This window comes from Cetorhinus maximus, chromosome 15 (assembly GCF_964194155.1).
Source record: "Cetorhinus maximus chromosome 15, sCetMax3.hap1.1, whole genome shotgun sequence".
In the NCBI taxonomy this organism is placed as follows: domain Eukaryota; kingdom Metazoa; phylum Chordata; class Chondrichthyes; order Lamniformes; family Cetorhinidae; genus Cetorhinus; species Cetorhinus maximus.
Genome location: NC_135893.1, coordinates 105,780 through 127,147, shown reverse-complemented (window position 1 = coordinate 127,147; position 21,368 = coordinate 105,780). Strand labels below are relative to the sequence as shown.

Sequence of the window (21,368 nt, the reverse complement as noted above, 5' to 3'; positions counted from 1 at the left end):
AAAGTTCAGCAGGTCCAACTGCACCTGTGGAGAGAAAAACAGAGTTAATGTTTTGAGTCCGTATGACTCTTCAGAGCTAAAGAGAAGTAAAAATTTGATGAAATTTATACTGTTTAAAGGGGCATGGAGCAGGTGAAGCTGGATAGAAGGCCAGCGAAAGGTGGAGGCAAAGGAGAGATTGACAAAGATCTCATGAACAAAAGGATAAAGGGGCATTAATGTTAGAGTTAAGGGCTAAAGGAGGTGCTGATAGTGGCATTAAGGTAAGAAAGCAGAATGTGATAATAGCAGGACAAGGGTAAGTATTCTGAAAAGAACAACATGAACAAGCGACAGATGGCCCTTGTTGGGGGAGGGGATGGTGGTGGGGAAAAAAGATCGAAAATAGGATAAAAGGTGGGGATAAAACAATGAATAAAAATGAAAATAAATAAAAATAAAAAGTGGATAAAAATTTAGAAATAAAAATGAATATTGAAAAAAAGGATAAAAAGGGGCGAGGATGGAGGAGAGTGTTTGTGGTCTGAAGTTGTTGAACTGAAAGTTGTCCGGAAGGCTGTAAAGTGCCTAGTCGGAAGATGAGGTGCTGTTCCTCCAGTTTGCGTTGAGCTTCACTGGAACAATGCAGCAGGCCAAGGACGGACATGTGGGCATGAGAGCAGGGTGGAGTGTTGAAATGGCAAGCGACAGGGAGGTCTGGGTCATGCTTGCGGACAGACCGAAGCTGTTCCACAAAGCATTCACCCAGTCTGTGTTTGGTCTCTCCAATGTAGAGGAGACCGCATTGGGAGCAGCGAAAGCAGTAGACCAAATTGAAGGAGGTGCAAGTGAAGTGCTGCTTCACCTGAAAGGAGTGTTTGGGCTCTTGGGTGGTGAGGAGGTAAGGGGGCAGGTTTTGCACCTTCTGCGATTGCATGGGAAGTGCCATGGGAGGGAAATGAGGTGCAGGGGGTGATGGAGGTGTGGACCAGGGTGTCCTGGAGAGAATGGTCCCTATGGAATTCCGACAGGGTGGGCGAGGGGAAGATGGGTTTGGTGGTGGCATCCTGCTGGAGTTGGTGGAAATGGTGGAGGATGATCCTTTGAATGTGGAGGCTGGTGGGATGAAAACTGAGGACAAGGGGGACCCTATCATGGTTCTGGGGGGGAGGGGATGGTGTGAGGGCAGAGGCACGGGAGATGGGTCAGACACGGTTGAGGGCCCTGTCAACCACCGTGGGTGGGAAACCTCGGTTAAGGAAGAAGGAAGTCATGTCAGAAGCGCCATTTTAGAAAGTGGCATCATCAGAACAGATGCGACGGAGGCAAAGGAACTGAGAGAACGGGATGGAATCCTTACAGGAAGCGGGTGTGAAGAGCTGTAGTCGAGGTAGCTGTGGGAGTCAGTGGGATTGTAATGAATATTGGTGGACAATCTATCACCAGAAATTGAGACAGAGGTCAAGGAAGGGAAGTGTTGGAGATGAACCATGTGAAGATGATGGAGGGGTGGAAATTGGAAGCAAAATTGATAAATTTTTCTAGGCCCAGACAGAGCATGAAGCAGCACCGAAGCAGTCATCGATGTACCGAAAAAGGAGTTGTGGGAGGATGCCTGAGTAGGACTGGAACAAGGAATGTTCCACATGCCCCATAAAGAGACAGGCATAACTGGGGCCCATACGGGTACCCATAGCCACACCTTTTATTTGAAGGAAGTGAGACGGTCTAAGTTGAAGGAGAAATTGTTCAGTGAAAGAACAAGTTCAGCCAGATGGAGGAGAGTGGTGGTGGATGGTGATTGTTCGGGCCTCTGTTCGTGAAAGAAGCAGAGAGCCCTCAGCCCATCCTGGTGAGGGATGGAGCTGTAGAGGAATTGGACGTCCGTGGTGAAGAGGAGGTAGTTAGGGCCAGGGAACTGGAAATTGTTGATATGACGTAGGGCATCAGAGGAATCTCAGATGTCGGTGGGAAGAGACTGGACAAGGGGAGAGAAAACGGAGTCAAGATAGGAAGAAATTAGTTCCGTGGGGCTGGAACAGACTGAAACGATCGGTCTACCGGGACAGTCCTGTTTGTGGAGGAGGTAGAAGCAGGCAGTCCGAGGTTGGGAGATTATGAGGTTGGAAGCAGTGGAGGGAAGATCTCCAGAGGAGATGAGGTCAGTGATAGCCCTGGAAATAGTGGCTTGATGTTTGGCGGCGGGGTCATGGTTGTGACGTTTGGTTACATAGTGCATCCAATTCTCACACTTTCACATCAGACACCAACTCCAGGGGCTTTGTTTTTTCTCAGCTGATACTTCTTTGCTACTCACATTGGCCTTTTCACCACCTATGCTTGTGGCAAATAAATTTTTATTTTCTGTGGCTCAAAAAGCAAAAGCAGACAGTAATTAAGAATGAATGCAGCCTACTCTGTTAGCATCTTGGCAGACTAAGGATTATTCCCATTGGACAGCTACTTCCTGGATACCTTTGTTGAGAACCAGTTGATAGCAAAAGTGCTGCTACCACATGTAGCATACTTACACATTTACTCAGTATTACTGTAGCCCATAGTAATGTTTTTGACAGGTTGCCCCGATAGTTAATTTATAGCTTCTTCTCACGAGCTTCAACTTGCTAATTCTTTTTGTCTACTTTGGCATTGTGCTATATTGTGGGGCAAATTCAGAACGAATAATATATAGAATATCTATGTAGGAGAGTGTCTTCAGTTGATATGTTTCTTCCACAAGTATTCCTACCCATTCCATTTCTGATAAAATTGTGGTAAGTGGCTGGTTAGTTTCAGGCCAGAAAAACTGGTATCATGGCAGATCCTAGTTCTTTATTTGACATACATTCTGGGAAGGCGATGGCGTAGTGGTATTGTTGCTGGACTAGTAATCCAGAGACCCAGGGTAATGCTCTGGGGACCCGGGTTCGAATCCCACCACAGCAGATAGTGGAATTTGGATTCAGTAATCCTGGAATTAACAAATCTAATGATTACTATGAAATCATTATCGATTGTTGTAAAAACCCATCTAGTTCACTAATGTCCTTTAATCCTACATGTGACTCCAGACGCACAGCAATGTGATTGACTCTGAAATGCCTTCTGAACTAGGCAATTAGGGGTGGGTAATAAATGCTGGCCGGGTCAGCGACACCTACATCCATGAACAAATTTTTAAAAAACATGATGAGAGAGAATTTGCCACAGCACAGAGAGGAGTGGAGGACCCCGAGACAGGCAGTCAGCAGCACCTAGAAGACTGGAGTGCGACTTTGAACAAGAGTATTGGGAGTTTGGTGAGCTGAGGGAGTTAGATGAAGAGGGGAAGTAGGTGCTCCTTTGCTATTTCTAATGCTTTCACCATGTAGGAAGCAGTTCTTCTGCAGGGGAAGAAGCTAGCTGCTTGGTGAGTAAATGCTGGAGGTCTATTCTATTCCAAAGGTTACTTTTCCTAATTAAATAGTATACAAACTGGTGGTAAGGTTAACAAAATATATCAAAACTGAATATAAATAATGAAATAAAATAAATTAATGGTAAATTACAATGCTTTAAGGATGGCAGGACAAGTGATGTGTCACAGCTGAAGCATGTGGAGGCTTCTGGATGCCATTGTGATCCAGGACAAATCTTCTACATCTACTGTAGGTGTTTATGGCTCGAGGAGCTTCGGCTCAGAGTCATTGAGCTGGAGGCCGAGCTGCAAACACTGCGATACATCAGGAAGGGGGAAAGTTACCTGGGCACTTTGTACCAGGAGGTGGTCACACTCTTTAGGATAGGGTCTTTTGATTTGGTCAGTAGTCAGGGACAGGAGGGTGTGACTGTAAGTGAGGCAGGTAAGGGGACCCAGAGGGCAGGAGTGTTAGCCCTTGCAATTGTCCAACAGGCTTGAGGTTCTTTCAGCTTTTTTGGATGAGAGTGGGGGCTGCAGGGTGGATGAGCAAACTGACCATGGCACCATGGCACAGGAAGCCATTCAAGTGGGGGGAGCAAAAGGAACATCATGGTAGTAACAAACAGTATAGTGAGGGGGATTGACACTGTTCTCTGCAGCAAAGACCAATAGTCCAGAAGGCTGTGTTGCCTGCCCGATTCCAGGGCTCGGGACACCTGCTCAGGGCTGGAGAGGCACTTGGAGTGGAAGGGAGAGGATCCTTTGTTGTGGTCCATGTAGGTACCAACAACATAGGCAGGACAAGGAAAAAGGTTCTGGAAAGTCAGTGTGAGGAGCTAGACACCAAATTAAGAAGCAGAACTTCAAAGGTGATGATCTCTGGATAATTACCTGAGCCATGTGAAAATTGGCATAAAGCAAATAAATATTAGAGAAATGAATGCGTGGCTCAAAGACTGGTGTGGTACAAGTGGGTTCTAGCACCAATACCGGGGAAAGTGGGGCTGTACCATTAGGATGTTCTACACCTGAAACTGTGCTGGGCCCAGTGTTCCAGTGAGTCGCATAACTAGGGAAGTAGAGAGGACTTGAAACTAAATAACAAGGGCAAGGGATCAAATTTGGGAAGATGTGGTAAATCAAAGAGTAGCGACAAGGCAAGAGAGAAAGGTACTAATATGGGAAATGATGAGCAGACCATGACAGGAAGGGATAGAGAGTATAATTCTAAGAGTAAATCAGCAGGTAAGGGTGGAGGTTGCAAAAATAATTTTAAAAGGACAAAACCAAAGGCTCTGAATGTTCGTAGCATTCGAAATAAAACTGATGAACTGATAGCTCAAGTAGAAATGAATAAGTACTATCTGATAGCCATTAACAGAGAGATGGCTGCGGGAGGGCATAGATTGGGACCTGAATATTGACACTTAGGAAGGACAGGAAGCGAGGAAAAGGTGGAGGGGTTGCTCTGTTAATTAATGATTACTGAAGAGCATGGCCCAAGTTCTTTTTTTTTTCTTTATTCTTTCATGGGATGTGGGTGTCACTGGCAAGGCCAGCATTTGTTGCCCATCTCTAATTGCCCTTGAACTGAGTGGCTTGATAGGCCATTTCAGAGGGCAGTTGAGAGTCAACCACATTGTTGAGAGTCTGGAATCACATGTAGGCCAGACCAGGTAAGGATGGTAGATTTCTTTCCCCAAAGGGTGTTTCATGTACCAAATGGCTTTTTACAACAATTGATAGTTTCATGGTCACTATTACTGAGACTAACTATATATTCCAAATTTATTAATTGAATTTAAATTTCACCAGCTGCCATCATGAGATTTGAACTCATGTCCCCAGGGCATTAGCCTGAGCCTCTGGATTACTAGTCCAGGAAACCAGGATGTAGAATCAGTTTGGATAGAGATGATAAAGGCAAGAAGTCCCTTATGGGATTGTGTACAGGCTCCCTAAAAGTACCTACACGGTAGGATGGAGTATAAAGGAAGAAACAATGGGAGCTTGTCAGAAAGGTATGTCAATAATCAAGGAGGATTTTAATCAACATATAGGCTGGGAAAGATCAGGATGGCAAAGGTAGCCTAGGTGAGGAGTTCATTCAGTGTTTTCAGGATAGCCAACCAGACCTGGTATTGGCAACAAGATAGGATTAATTCATATCCTCATAGTGAAAATACCACTAGGTAGCAGTAATCATAATGTGATTGAATTTTACATCCAGTTTGGGGGAGAGAAGAGTAGAGTGGGTCCAAGACTAATATTTTAAACTTAAATAAGGGCAAATTTGAGGGCATGAAAGCAGAACTGGGTAAAGTGAACTGGCAAATTAGGTTAAGGGATAGATCAATAGCGATGCAATGGCAGACATATAAAGGGATACTTCAGAATACACCATAAATACATTCCAACAAAAAAGAAAAATTCCAACAGGAGAGGACCCACCATCCATGATTAACTAAAAAAGTTAAAGATAGTATTAAATATAAAAAGCATATAATTGCACAAGGATGGGTGCAGGTCAGAAGATTGGACAGAATATAAAAACAGTAAAGAATGACTAAAAGATTAATAAGGAGGGAAAAATTATAGTACGACCTAAAGCTAGCTAAAAACATAAAAACAGCAGTAAGAGTTCTATACATGTTAAAAACAGAGTTAACAAAGTGAGCATTGGTCCTGTAGAAAGTGAGCCTAGGGAATTAAAATTGGAAAATAGGAGATGGCAGATGAATTGAACTGTTTTGCATCAGTCTTCACCATGGAGGATACAAGTAACATCCCAGAAATAGCTGCAAATCAGGAAATGGAAGGGAATGAGGAACTCTGGGAAAATGACAATCACCAAGGAAGTGGTACTGAGCAAATTGTTGGAGCTGCGGGCTGACAAATCCCCAGGTCTTGACGGACTTCATCCTAGGACCTTAAAAGAGATAGTTGAGATAGTTATTACATTGCTTTTAATTTTCCAAATTTCCCTAGATTTGGGGAAGGTTCCATTAGATTGAGAGGGAGACAGAAAGCAGGAAACTACAGGACAGTTAGCTCAACATCTGTCATAGGGAAAATGTTAGAAGCTATTATTAAAGACATTATAGCAGGGCACTTCGAAAAATTCAAGGTAATTGGAGAGAGTCACCATAATTTTGAGAGGGTGAAATCATGTTTAACCAATTTATTAGAGTTCTTTGAAGTAGTAATATGTGCTGTGGGTAAAGGGGAACTGGTGGAAGTGCTGTACTTTGATTTCCAGAAGGCATTTGATAAGGTGCCACATCAAAGGTTATTGCGGAAAGATTGGCTAGCTAACGGGAAACAGTAGGCATAAGTGGGTCATTTACTGGTTGGCAAGATATAACGTGTGATGTACCACAGGGATCAGTGCTGGCGCCTTAACTACTTACAATTTATAAAAATGACTTGGATGGATGAAGGGACAGGAGGTATGGTTGCTAAATTTGCTGATGACACAGATAGGTAGGAAAGTAAGTTTTCTTACTTATTAGTATAGAATATAGGTAGGAAAGAGGGGGACTTGAGGCTACAATAGGACATAGGTTAAGTTAGTGGGCAAAGATCTGGCAAATGGAGTATAATGTGGTAAAATGTGAAGTCCATTTTGGCAGGAAGAATAAAAAAGCATTTTCTATAAATGGTGAGAGATTGCAGAGCTCTGAGATGCAGAAGGATCTGGGTGTCCTTGTGCATGAACCTCAAAAGGTTAATATGTAGGTACATCAAGTAATTAGGAAAAGTAATAGAATGTTATTGTTTATTGTGAGGGGAATTGAATACAAAAGTAGGGAGGTTATGCTTTTTATACAGGACATTGGTGAGACCACATCTGGAGTACTGTGTACAGTATTGGTCTCTTTATTTAAGGAAGATGTAAGTAATTGCATTGGAAGCAGTTTAGAGAAGGTTTACTGGACTGATACCTGGAATGGACAGGTTGTCTTATGAGGAAAGGTTGGACAGGCTACGCTTGTATCCGCTGAAGTTTAGAAGAATAAGAGGCAACTTGATTGAAACATAAGATCCTGAGGGGCCTTGACAGGGTCGATATGGAAAAGATGTTTCCTCTTTTGGGAGAATCTAAAATTAGGGGTCACTGTTTTAAAAAAATAAGGGTTCGCCCATTTAGCACAAAGATAAGGAGAAATTTTTTCTGAGGGTCTTGAATCTTTGGAACACTTCCTCAAAAGGCAGTGGAAGCAGAATCTTTGAATATTTTTAAGGCAGAGGTGGATAGATTCTTGATTAGCAAGGGGTAGAAAGGTTATCGGGGGTAGGTGTGAATGTGGAATTGAGATTACAATCAGACTGGCCATGATCTTATTGCATGGCGGAGCAGTCTCAAGGGGCCAAATGGCCAACTCCTTCTACAAACATGCGCTTATATGTACAGCAGCAGTGCCATGACAGTATCTACTTGTGCCTACTCAGAACATGGCATTTCTAGAACCTAGCAAACTAAGATGTGTTATTGCATATGGAAGTTACATATCATTCAAGGGTGAAGAAAACTCTACTCAATAAATAGTAATCTATGATTTCCTGATCAAACTCAATTATATTAAGTATCGGCAGTATACCTAGAATTCTGTAACTTAGAAGACGTTGATATATTTCTGGATTTTGACTTAAGCGTACTCAAGCTGCTGTGACTTTTCAAATAATCTTGTCTGAAATTGTGTTGCTATTGGATGAGTCAATTTTTTTCTCCGGTTGAATAATGGGAAGACCAAAGCCATTGTATTCTGGGTCTGCTTCAATAGTTTGATTTTCATCTCTGTTCTCAACCTTTTGTTCAGGCTCAGTTTGATCATGCAAATCCTTGGCATCCTGTCCAAAGCAGAGCTGTGCTTCAAACACCAACACGCTATCCATTATCAAGACCCCATATTTCTACCTGCACAATTTTACCTGCCTTAACCTCTTTGCCCCAAGACTCTTATTCATACCTTTGAGATCTTGGTTCCACTTTTCTAATGTCTACTTTGCTGGTCACTTAAGTGCCAACCTACGTAAGTAAAAAGTTGCCCAAAAACTCGTCTGTCCATAACCCACCCTCCCCTCTTTCCCCCATCCTCACTAACTTGCTCTAGTTTCCCATCCCTCAATGTACCTATTTCAGTTCTATATCCCTCCTGTAATGTGTCCTCTTGACTCCAGAATCTCAGCCCCACCATAGGTGGCCAAGCCCATCAGCCTGAAATTCCTGCCCTGAGCTCCTCTGTATCCGCATTTCTCCTTCACCGTTAAAAACTTTAAGACCCATTTTTTTGACCATGCTGTTAATCATTCCTTCCTGATCTCTCCAGAACTCCATGTCCATTTCCTTAATCTATGGAATTTTAAAAAAAATGTAAAGGTACTACACGAGTGCAATTTTTTTTATGGAAGCTAATGGAGGTGGGTCCTCATTCGTTCATATGTTCACACACAATCAATTCAATAGTCTGGTATCATGACTCAAATCAGAAGGGTAGCCAGAGTACTGGCAGGCACATGGAACAGTGTCCCAGCCTGAATTGCCACCTTCAAAAAGAGAAGAGAATGGAGTGAAGAAATAAATGTTTACAGACTTCCATAATAGAGATATATTTATAAAATAATAAAGCCTTTGAGTACGGGAGAGGTACTGTCACTTGACCAGTAATCCAGAGACACAGGTTAATGGTCTGGGGATCTGGGTCAGTGGGAATCGGGGGTGGGGGTGGGGGGAGGGGAAGCTCTCCGCTGGTTGGAGTCATACCTAGCACAAAGGAAGATGGTTGTGGTTGTTGGAGGTCAATCATCTCAGCTCCAGGACACGACTGCAGGAGTTCCTCAGGGTAGTGTCCTAGGCCCAACCATCTTTTTTTTTAAAAAAAGTATATACTTAGGAAATATGTGATTTTGTTTTTCCCCTCAACACTTACATTTTATTAAATTACTTTGTAATCTCCAGATAAGCAATTGGCTGTTTGGTAAAACTTTGTGATCAATTTCAAACCAGGTATTGATGTTGAGCAGGTCTCCGTCGTCATAAACTTTGACCTTCCAGTGGATAAAGATGGTAACCCAGACTGCGAGACATACCTTCATAGAATTGGACGAACAGGTCGTTTTGGCAAACGTGGCTTGGCTATTAACATGGTAGACAGCAAATACAGCATGAATATCCTCAACCGAATCCAGGACCATTTCAGTAAGTCATTTAGGTTCTGTTATTAAGATTTCTGACACCTTGTAACAATGAGGAAGATAAATCACATTTTACAGAACCTGAGATGCATTAGTGGTGAATTATCCAATTAAACTGAACAAATTCCGATTTCTCCATGTGGACTAACTTTGGATTGTTCTATTTATTCAATTCAAATTCCATGGTCATACTCTAAAATGTGTCCTGCAATATTAGACTGTTGGACCTTTCAGATATGCATTATGTTATAAAATGAATGCTATTCCTCCCCACTTCAAACTTGTAAGTTTTCTGATCTACCAAAATGTCTTAAAAATAACATTTTTCCACAGAGTCCAGTTTGTTTGTATGCAAATTTCAGCTGCTTAAAGCTTTGTAATCCACACCTATTATTATGAGGTGTAACATATGTGAATGTTACTTGTCTGCCACATCACATTTCTCTACATGTTTAAACAGGAAAATTACTAGCAGCCAGTAGCTCATCCAAATTTCTTCCAGAAATTCTTTTGTAGAAATCTATGAAGAAACTCTTGATCTAGAGAAAATCAAGAGTTAAAAGTCTACATTTTCCAACTGGATTAACACGGGTGTTAAAATAGCAGTAACCATGAAATCCAGACTGTACATATGCAGGTTATTACTTATATAAAAAAAAATCCTAGATTGGATGTCCTAGGGTCAACCATCTTCAGCTGCTTCACCAATAACCTTCCCTCTATCATAATGTCAGAAATGAGGATGTTCGCTGATGAGTGCACAATGTTCAGCGTCATTCACGATTCTTCTGATACTGAAGCAGTCCATGTATAAATGCAGCAAGACCTGGACAATATCCAGGCTTGGGATGACAAGTGGCAAGTCACATTCACACCACACAAGTGCCAGGCACTGACCATCTCCAACAAGAGAGAATCTAACTATCACCCCTAATCTTTATTTTAAAAAAGGCCTAAGGGTATGCAGGATGATGGGATGAAGAGATGTTAAGCTAAGTAGGGGTGGAGAGTAGCTGTCAGGACTGTCAAATGCTCAGAAAGGAAAGCTACTGAGCAGCATTCTGAAGCCAGCTGAAGAGGGTAGGTCTTTACTCTGATTAACCAATGAGGAAGAATGGAGACATTTGCAAAAATAAGCTACCAGGCAAAGGCAAATTGAGCTCTGAACAAGTAATCCAAATTAAATCCCAGGCTTACAACACAGGAACAAGCCACTAGAGCTTCCCTCCCACCAAGGCCCTAGATTATCCATTAAAGCAGCCATTGTCCAACTTACTTAACATCACGTCACCTCTTCTGAGTTCATATTGATAAAAAGCAACAAAATAGAATTCTGCAGGTAATGTACAAGTTAAAAGCAAGCAAGGATGGCATTACCATCATTGAATTCTCCCACTATCAACATCCTGGGAGTTACCACTGACCAGAAATTGAACTGGACTAGCCATATAAATACTGTGGCTACAAGAGCAGGTAAGAGGCTAGGAATCCCATGCCGAGTAACTCACCCCCTAACTCCCCAAAGCCTGTCCACTATCTACAAGGCACAAGTCTGGAGTGTGATGGAATACTCTCCACTTGCCTGGATGAGTACAGCTCCAACAACACTCAAGAAGTGTTATGACGTGGCAGATGATGTGTGCCAGGTGGATCAAATCCACGAGGGATTTGTGGATCCCTCACAACGATCACAATGGTTGTGCAATTTGTATTTAATTCAAGATGCGTGCTCTAAATTCAGAAGTAATAAGACTGCCAAGACTTTAAGATTTTTTTAAAAACTAAATTAAAATATTTATTAACAAAAGAGAGGATTTCAAGCACATATACAGAACTACAAATTACTGCTATAATAAATCTTAAAATCCCTAACTAACCTCACTCCTAGCTACACCCCCTTTAAGGCAATGGTCCAAAAATAGATTCTAGATTTTAAACAGATCCAGCAAATTAACACAATATCCTAGACAGTGGAATTCAAAATTACTTTCTCCAGCTTCAGTTTCTGTAAACAACAGGCTTATGCACAAATACTGGAGGCTTCATTAAGGCTAATCTACACATGGGAGAACCACCACCTTCAAGCTCTCTCCCCCCACCCCCCACCCCCAAGCTATTTACCATCCTGACTTGGAAATATATCGCAGTTCCTTCACTGTCGCTGGGTTAAAATCCTGGAACTCCCTCCCTAACCGCACTGTGGGTGTACCTACACCACATGGACTGCAGCAGTTCAAGCAGGCAGCTCACCACCACCTTCTCAAGGGCAATTAGGGATGGACAATAAATGCTGGCCTAGCCAGTGATACCCACATCCCATCAACAAATAAAAAAATTCCAACTTGCAGCGAGAAGAATAATTAAACTGGATTAATTTGAGATTTGACTTACCTATTAGAACTTTTGGCTCTGAAGAGATAAAGCTCCACCTTCGAACCAGAATAATAATTATCCATTAAAACAGCCATCATCAAACTCACTTAACACCACATCACATCTCCTGAGTTTCATGTTCATAAAAAGCAACAAAAGAGAACTCTGCAGGTAATGTACAAATTAAAAGCAAGCAAAGAACCTTGACTGGCGGGTTTCAATCAGTGTTAACTTGATCCACACAAGGCTGATGAAGTTCAGGCTAAGACACAGCAGCTTTCTTTGCTGGCGAGAGTTTATTGATTTAGTTCACAAGTCAACACCACTCCGATCCACCAGTGTCCCAGCTATCCCCATTTATAGGTGTACCCCCCAGCTGTTTAACAATGTAATTAATAAGACATTGACAATCAGTGCTGAGCATGTAGGAAGGGGAATGAGCAAAATGTAAAAAAGCTCCAAACCTTTCTTGAGCTAGTATCTTGAATTGTTATTCCATATGAAAATTTACAGTAACTAATACCTAATAGATGCAAAATCCATGCAAAATGAAATCTAAATAAAATATGTAGTATGTATGAAGCTCTGACATTCCAGGGCCTTGGTGGGAGGGAAGCTCTGGTTTGCTTGTTCCTGTGTTGTAAGCCTGGGATTTAATTTGGATTACTTGTTCAGAGCTCAATTTGCCTTTTCCTGGCAGCTTATTTTTGCAAATTTCCGTTCCTCCTTGTTGGTTAATCAGAGTAAACACCTACCCTCTTCAGCTGGCTTCAGAATGCTGCTCAGTAGCTTTCCTTTCTGAGCATTTGACACTCCTGACAGCTACTCTCCACCCCTACTTAGCTTAACATCTTTTCATCCCATCATCCTGCATACATTTAGGCCTTTATTTTTAAAAATGATAAGTTAAATGAACACATTAGTAAAGAACCACATGTGGCAGCTACACCGATATTGGGGTTATGGGAAAGAAGATGGAAGGATTTATAGGAACAATAAGAACTGCTGAGACAGAACAATACAGATAGCACAGTAACAAAGCAAAAGACAGCAACAGGAAGAGATAAAAATTAAAACATAAAATTTTGAAAATACTCTCAGGCATCTGTGGAGAGTTAATGGTTCAGGTTGATGACCTTTCATCAGAACTGGAAGCTTAGAGGTTAACAATTTTTAAGCAACTACAGAGGCAGGGAAATGGGGGCAGAGAAGAACAATGGCAAAGGTCTGTGATAGGGTGGAAAGCAGGAGAGATTAAGTGACAAAAAGGGTGATGGTGCATGGTAAAATGGAGTTGGAATGGGACAGGTAAAATACAAAAGATAGGGCCAGAGAAGGAGTGTTTGAGTGTGAAAGTTGCAGTGATCCAGCTGTAGGAAGAAAGATCATTCTTTGTTTACAACCAACAGGAAATCAATGATATGATACACAGTATTGCTCAGTATGAATGCCATAATGTTCTTGCCATTATAAAATGGTATATCTTCTGTTTCATTGTGAACGTGGCCGCTATACATTAATTTTAAAAATCATCCAAACTGATCAATGAGAGTACTAGAAATCCATAGCTTACAGAAGATATAAAATATCATCTTTTTGGAAATGCAGGCGTTTGCTTGAAAGGTGAGTAAGGAAGTGTTATGATTTGTAGGTTCAGTAGGAAATATTACAAAATTGCCAGTCAGTGGTGACATTCTATCAGCATGCTCTCTCAAACTGTTGGAGCATTAATCATTCTGGAGAATGCTGTACAGCAGACATCATGTGGCCCACAGACTGGCTGCAGGCCTTAGAAACCCCTGCTGTGGCTCTTAGATTCACGGCAGTCCATGTTTGCTGCTGTATTTCTGTTACTGCTATTAATCCTTATTCTTTATAAGAGATGCGACAACTCCTTGTTTGAAAAAAGAACACCAGGTGCTTAATACTGCCTGAACATGCTCAGTTACTGGCTGACCAAAAATCGAGCCAGTTCATCCTTTTGTGCTGTGAAAATTCTATGCATACGTCTGTTGTTCAGCAGGGGGAAATATAACATTGGTCTGATATTGTGTAAAGCATGCAGGCAAAGTGTAGATGAATCAGGGGGGTAAAGGCACTTATCGAAAAAAAATGTTGTTTGTGCACCCAGGAGGGCAGTATGAAATGGAGACCTCTGATCTCCAGGCTCTCCTCTTGTTTATATGACTGCTCCTCAAAAAAATACATTGAACGGTAAATAGAACCCAACAGCAGCTTTCAGGACGCACAATAATGTGCATCATGACATTACCTATCCAGAGGTTGCCAGCTGAAGGTGGCAGAGCCCACACACCCACTGTCATTCTGCCATAAATACCTTTAAGGGATATAATTGACACTCGGCTTTACAAAATGTGAAACATCTGGGTAGGCAGATATAAACAGTATACAATTGTTAAATGTGTTTATTGATATGTGAGTATAATTTGTTTTAAAAAAACTAAAAATTCCTTGATACACTGGTGAATGGATGACTCGCATGCCAGAGCCATTGATACTGAGAAGGTTCTATCTTCAATCTTTGACCTGTGATTTAATGTTATCATTTCAACATTGACAGAAGATGCTTGGCAAGAATTTGCGTTCAAGTGGAATATTTTTCTTTCAGACAAAAGGATTGAAAAGCTTGATACAGATGACCTTGATGAGATTGAGAGGATCACTAACTGAAGTACAACAGGCTGAACTAGTTTAAACCCTTCTCAACCCTGTGACAACATGCACTGCCCAGCTGCAATTGGACTTTTGGACTTGGAATCCAATTGGGTTATTCTGCAGCCAATTTTGAGAATAGACTGCCAGAATCAAATTATATTCAATTTACCTCATTTAAAACTTTGCAGTTGGACTGTAAAATTTTGTATTTTTCCTTCAAGGAGTGAATAAAAAAATGCCAGGAAAATGTTTACACTTGAAACATTCAACATGCTTTCTAAAGTTTGTCTTAGTTAACCTAAAAAAACAAAAAATAAAAACAAAATTTGAATTGCCAAACAGTAGAAGAAGGTGGGAGTTGTAAAAATGTTAAGAAAGAATGGCCCTTTCAGTTTAGGTACACTGCATTTTTAATGGGTTACAAACAGATGTCAATCTGCTCTGAAGTGAAATGGTTACTGAAATTAATCGAAACAATTGGTCTGAAACAAAAATGTTATTACCCTTCATTATTTGGCGCTTGGATTACAAAATGTATTGGACTTGAATTGGCACCTCAACTATGGTGGTTTTGGTTTTAATTAATAGTTTATTTAATTAGGTTTAGTGTTGCTGAAAAAAGCAACATTTTTTATCGAAGCTTTTGTCTTGCATTCATTAGGACATTTCACAAGAATACAAATCCAAGGAAAATGTCCTGATGAGTGTAAGATGAAAAGCTTTAACAAAATCGTATTCTTTTCAGCAATATTCAAATTCTGTACTACCAAACGACTAATTAGGTTTATTTCAGACAGGTGATTTATTGATGGCGCGTTTTCTCCTGGATCAGTAAAGTTCTTTTTTAATCTGGTTGCCCAGGTTGTCCACACTTCTGAATAAAAGATATCTTCTACACCATAGTTAGACTCAGCCTGATATACAGACTGATGTAAACAACAAGAAAATAAACATCCCTCTCTCTGCCACACCCACCTTTCCAAAACTTCTAACAACTCACTTTATTATAGGAAATCAAAGAATCACTAACAGTTATCTCAGTTTCTTAAATAAATAAGATTATCAATTGCTTAATACAGTGGTTCCTTTAATTAACATCGAAATGGTGATAGAGCAGAAATTTCTTGAGAAGTTTTTTTTTCTGAATTGAGAATCTGGTTTGATTTTCACCTAATATTTCCATGGGGTTAGGGAAAGAGTAACATTGCTGGGCTGAAATAATTTATGTTGAACAGTGAGGAATTTGGAAATAAATCTGAATAAAACTTCTCTTTGAATAAGTAGTATTATATCAGCATGTAAAATGCTTTGCCCAGTTTCTTAAGAGCTAACAGGTGATTTCTGGATAACTGCACTGAATGAACATATTCTGTATAATGGGCTGTGACTATCAACTTGTATAAGTTATGTATCTGCACAAATGATATGTATCATTGTCAGCCCTTAGATTTGTATCAACTTTATGCTGAAAATGCTTGTGTGCGCTCTAATGAGTGAGTATTCACAAAATTTTATAGTTGAATATAGCTATGCCCTTACATTAAACATGAGCTTTTTACATTCTGTGCTTAGGTATTAGTTGACTTGTGAAACTATCTTTGTCATACACTATGTTACAAGGAAGGTGGCTAGAAAAATCAATGAGATTTATAGACGTATGACACAGTAACCTAGTCAGACTTCTGCAGTATGTGAACATCAACTCACCATTGTATTATTCCCCATTCATACAAGCTCCACATCTAATGAATGGTTAGCATTCCTATCAAATACATTTACACAAAGACCAACTACTTTAAAACCATTTCACAAAAGTAAAAAAAAATGTATTGTTCCTTAAACATGAGAAATGTACATTTTTAAATTTCAATTTGAAAGCTAGCAACCAGAGTTTGGGTCATTTCTTGTGCTTGTGAATGGAGTCCCTTCCTTGAACCTTGATGTGCTTTGTGTGTTGCATATGTTCAGTTACTTTGAGGTGGCTGCCATTGCAATATACCAGCTTTATTGGCTTATTTTTTTTTTAAATTAGTGTTAAGAAACAACATGGCTATTCTATTTAAAAAGGGAATTCCTGGTGTGGCAAAAGATTATTTGCAATTTATGGCCAACTGTTGAAAATCTTACTGTTTATATTTCTCAAGTAATGTAATCAATTGGTGACTGTTACAGCTTTGCATTGAGTGAAAACTGGTTAACAATCACTCCTCACATTTGAAACTCTTAAAAATTTGTTGGGGTAAAGAACTAAAAACAGTCTGAGAAAATGAAATACTTATTCTTATGCAACATATTGGCTGTAAAATTCTGTTCAAATACAGGAACAAATTAAACTTTTACCAAGTAAAAAATGAAACTAATTTGAGATTGTACCTAAAATTTTAGGAGAATTTGACAAATGCCCTCTCTTCAAATATTTGTATAAAAGCTTTACCTTGAAATGACTGTGCAGCTTAAATTACTGTGTATTAAATTTTGTACAATAGGGTGTATGCATTTGTACGCAGTGCATTTTTATTTGGTTGTGAACTGGATTGTAATTGGAAATATTTAAACTGCAGAAGTGAATGAGTGCTTTGAGTGTCATGGATAATTTGAGAATGAAATGCCTATAATTTTACAAATTATAAAATATCTGTCAGCAGCCCTTACAATGGAGAAAACTAACGTTGCTGCAGATTGGTTTCCATATTATTCTTGCGTACTAATTGGAATAAAGAGTAAGTACGTCAACTGGTTTGTAATTTTTTTTTTAACTGTCATGAATTTATGGATTATTATCTGTCCAGAAAGTTGCCTTTAGTTTACCTTATCTCATTACTACTTCCCCATGGGGAAAATTAATTGCTTTAATGGTATATTTTTATATTGTTTTGTATCTTACTTTAAAAATCAGCAATAATTGTTGAATTTGATTTGCAGTCCTATGCCTCAGTTTTGTTCACCTTTACCTACCCATTCAACAAGTCTCTAATAGTATGATTATATATGCAGTCTCTTAATCTGTATCTTATTGAAAATCACATTTACTGAATTTCATGTCTGCAAAACTTATTTCCTGTTGTCACAATTTTGTGCCAACTTACACCCATTATAAGCTCCAGTGTTCACATTTATAATAGAAATATCCCATGTAAACTGGCTATAGTCACTGCAATTAGAGGCTGTCCCACCAGATAATGGCCCAAATCTGTGAAGTGAAAGTCGCTGTAGTCCTGGAGGACCATAGGCTGATCTCTCATTAGAGAGAGATTACTGATGGTGAGTTTAATCTGAGGGTCACCAGACCTCAGGTGAGTACGGGAATTGAACCTGTGCTGTTGGCATCACTCACCAGCCGCCTAGCCAACTGAGCTAACGGACCCCCAAATCTGTATAGGAATGGCAGTCACTGTCAGGCTGTTACCCTACTCCAACTTTTCTGCGCCTCACCAGAGCTCCGCATTTCTGGCCAGGAATTCCAAACCCGGCTTCTCCAGTAAGGCAGAGCATACCTGAAATGGAACCTCTTCCTCGTAGCACTGGATCATTGGGGGAAGATAGGTTTCACCTTTTTACAGTACTAGCTGCCGTATTCTGGTAAGTGAAGAGTTTAAATATCCCAAAACTACTCTGAAAAGCTATGGAGAAGAAAGAACGGGAGTAAGAGTGAGTAAGGGAGTATGGTGGGTAAGGTAAGGGGGTAGGGTGGCAGCTGGGTAGAGTGGTAGGTGGGTCATGGAGAAGTTGGGTTGGATTGGGGGGGCAGTTGGGTGATGTGGGCTAGTTGGGTCGGGCTAGTCAGGTCAGGTTGTGGGGGGTCGGGTGTAGTCAGGTAGTGAAGGCCAGTCAGGTCAGATCAGGGGCTAGTCAAATTAGGTCGGGGCAGATGGGGAAATCGGTGATGGGTGGTGGGTGCTAGTCAGGTTGTGTCAGGGGAGATTGAGGTCAGGTCGGGGGTTATGGGGAGCCAAGTGGCTATCAGGTTGGTGTGGGCTATTCAGGTTGGATTGCTGGCTAGTCTGGTCATGTTCAGGGGGGTCAGTTGTATAGTTACCCAGGATTTAGACTAGGTTTTTTTCTGTCTAATATTTCCTGGGTGACTATCCAGTTAAGTAACTCGGTATTGTCCAAAGTCTCTGACTCTAACTCAGAATTGGAGACTTGTTTGGAAGGTCCCGGGGAAGGGGAATTGCCCGTCAGAAGTTCAAACTTGCTGTATATTTTCCACGGAGTCCTTGTGTTGGATCCTCTGCACGGCCCCCAGCGCATTACGGGTTATGTCCAGTCTTCGACTATTCGAAGGCTGGAAGATCTGGGCCAACGTTGTATTACCTTTTCCTCACCATTTTCTCAATGTTTTCTGAAAAAATTCAGTTCCCATTTGAAACAGAATCTCAGAATTTTTACAGTACAGCAGGAAGCCATTCGGCCCATCGTGTCTGTTCACATGAGTATGCCACTTAGTCCAATTCCCCTAACTTCTTCCCGTAAGCCTGCACATTCTTCCTTTTCAAATAACAGTCTAATTCCTTTTGAATGCCTCAATCAAACCTGCCTCTACCACACTCAAGAAGTGCATTCCAGACCCTAACCACTCGCTGCACAAAAAAAATCTTGTTATATCACTTTTGCTTCTTTTCTATATTATTCTAAATCTGTACACTCTCGTTCTTGATCCTTTCACAAGTGGGAACAGTTTCTCCCTACTTACTCTGTCCCGACCCCTCTATCAAATGTTCTCCCAGTCGTCTTTTCTCCAAGGGAAACAGCCCTAACTTCTCAAATCTATCATCATAACTGTCGGCGTGACATTAGTCGTCTCAATTTCTCTGCTCGTCTCACCCATTCTAACCTGTCTCTCTCTGAACTTGCTGCACTCCGTTCTCTCAGGTCCAACCCTGACATTGTCATCAAACCCGCTGACAAAGGTGGTGCTGTTGTTGTCTGGCGCACTGACCTCTACCTCGCAGAGGCTGAGCGTCAACTCGCAGACACTTCCTCCTACCTCTCCCTGGACCATGACCCCACCACTGAACATCAAGCCATTGTTTCCAGGACTGTTACTGACCTCATCTCCTCTGGAGATCTTCCTTCCACAGCTTCCAACCTGATAGTCTCCCAACCTCGGATGGCCCGCTTCTACCTCCTACCCAAAATCCACAAACAGGACTGTCCTGGCAGACTGATCGTGTCAGCCTGTTCCTGCCCCATGGAACTCATTTCTTGCTATCTTGACTCCATTGTCTCTCCTCTTGTCCAGTGCCTTCCCACCTACATCCGTGATTCCTCTGACACCCTACGTCATATCAACAATTTCCAGTTCTCTGGCCTCAACCTCCTCCTCTTCACCATGGACGTCCAATCCCTCTACACCTCCATCCACCACCGGGATGGTCTGATGGCTCTCTGCTTCTTCCTCGAACAGAGGCCCGAACAATCCCCATCAACCACTACTCTCCTCCGTCTGGCTGAACTTGTTCTCACACTGAACAATTTCTCCTTAAACTCCTCTCACTTCCTCCAAATAAAAGGTGTGGCTATGGGTACCCACATGGGCCCCAGCTTTGCCTGTCTCTTTATGGGGTATGTGGAACATTCCTTGTTCCAGTCCTACTCCGGCCCCCTCCCACAACTTTTTCTCTGGTACATTGATAATTACTTCGGTGCTGCTTCATGCTCTCGTCTGGACCTGGAAAAATTTATTAACTTTGCTTCCAATTTCCACCCCTCCATCATTTTCACATGGTCCATCTCTGACACTTCCCTTCCTTGATCTCTCTGTCTCAATTTCTAGTGATAGACTGTCCACCAATAACCATTAGAAGCCTACCGACTCCCACAGCTACCTCGACTACAGCTCCTCACACCCCGCTTCCTGTAAGGACTCCATCCCATTCAGTTCCTTCGCCTCCGTCGCATATGTTCTGATGCCACTTTCAAAAACAGTTCCTCTGACATGTCCTCCTTCCTTAACCAAGGTTTTCCACCCACGGTGGTTGACAGGGCCATCAACCGTGTCTGGCCCATCTCCCGCGCATCTGCCCTCACACCTTCTCCCTCCCAGAAACATGATAGGGTCCCCCTTGTCCTCAGTTATCACCCCACCAGCCTCCGCATTCAAAGGATCATCCTCCGCCAACTCCAGCATGATGCTACCACCAAACACACCTCCCCCGGCGGCATTCCGCAGGGATCGTTCCCTCTGGGATACCCTGCTCCACTCCTCCCTCACCCCCTACACCTCAACCCCCTCCCACGGCACCTTCCCATGCAACCGCAGAAGGCGCAACACCTGCCCCTTTACTTCCCTTCTCCTCACCGTCCAAGGGCCCAAACACTCCTTTCAAGTGAAGCAGCATTTCACTTGCATTTCCCCTAACTTAGTCTACTGCATTCGTTGCTCCCAATGTGGTTTCCTCTACATTGGAGAGACCAAATGCAGACTGGGTGCCTACTTTGCAGAATACCTTCGGTCTGTCCGCAAGCATTACCCAGACCTCCCTGTTGCTTGCCATTTTAACACTTCACCCTGCTCTCATGCCCACATGTCCGTCCTTGGCTTGCTGCATTGTTCCAGCAAAGCCCAACGCAAACTGGAGGAACAGCACCTCATCTTCCGACTAGGCACTTTACAGCCTTCCGGACTGAATATTGAATTCAATAATTTTAGATCATGAGCTCTCTCCTCCATCTCCATCCCCTTTACGTTTCTTCCCTCTCCCTTTTGTTTTTTCCAATAATTTATATAAATTTTTCTTTTCCC

General features: G+C 41.7%; 1 protein-coding gene across 1 annotated transcript in view; it reads left to right on the top strand.

Annotated features, from left to right (window-relative positions):
• Positions 1-17,356, top strand: part of ddx19a (DEAD-box helicase 19a) — an 87,804-nt gene extending 70,448 nt beyond the window's left edge. Inside the window, exons 11-12 of the mRNA XM_078557675.1 lie at positions 9,387-9,578; positions 14,577-17,356. Of these exons, the coding sequence (XP_078413801.1) occupies positions 9,387-9,578; positions 14,577-14,638 (254 nt within the window). The 3' untranslated portion in view covers positions 14,639-17,356. The remainder of the gene's footprint in view (positions 1-9,386; positions 9,579-14,576) is intronic.
• Positions 17,357-21,368: the final 4,012 nt, after the last annotated feature.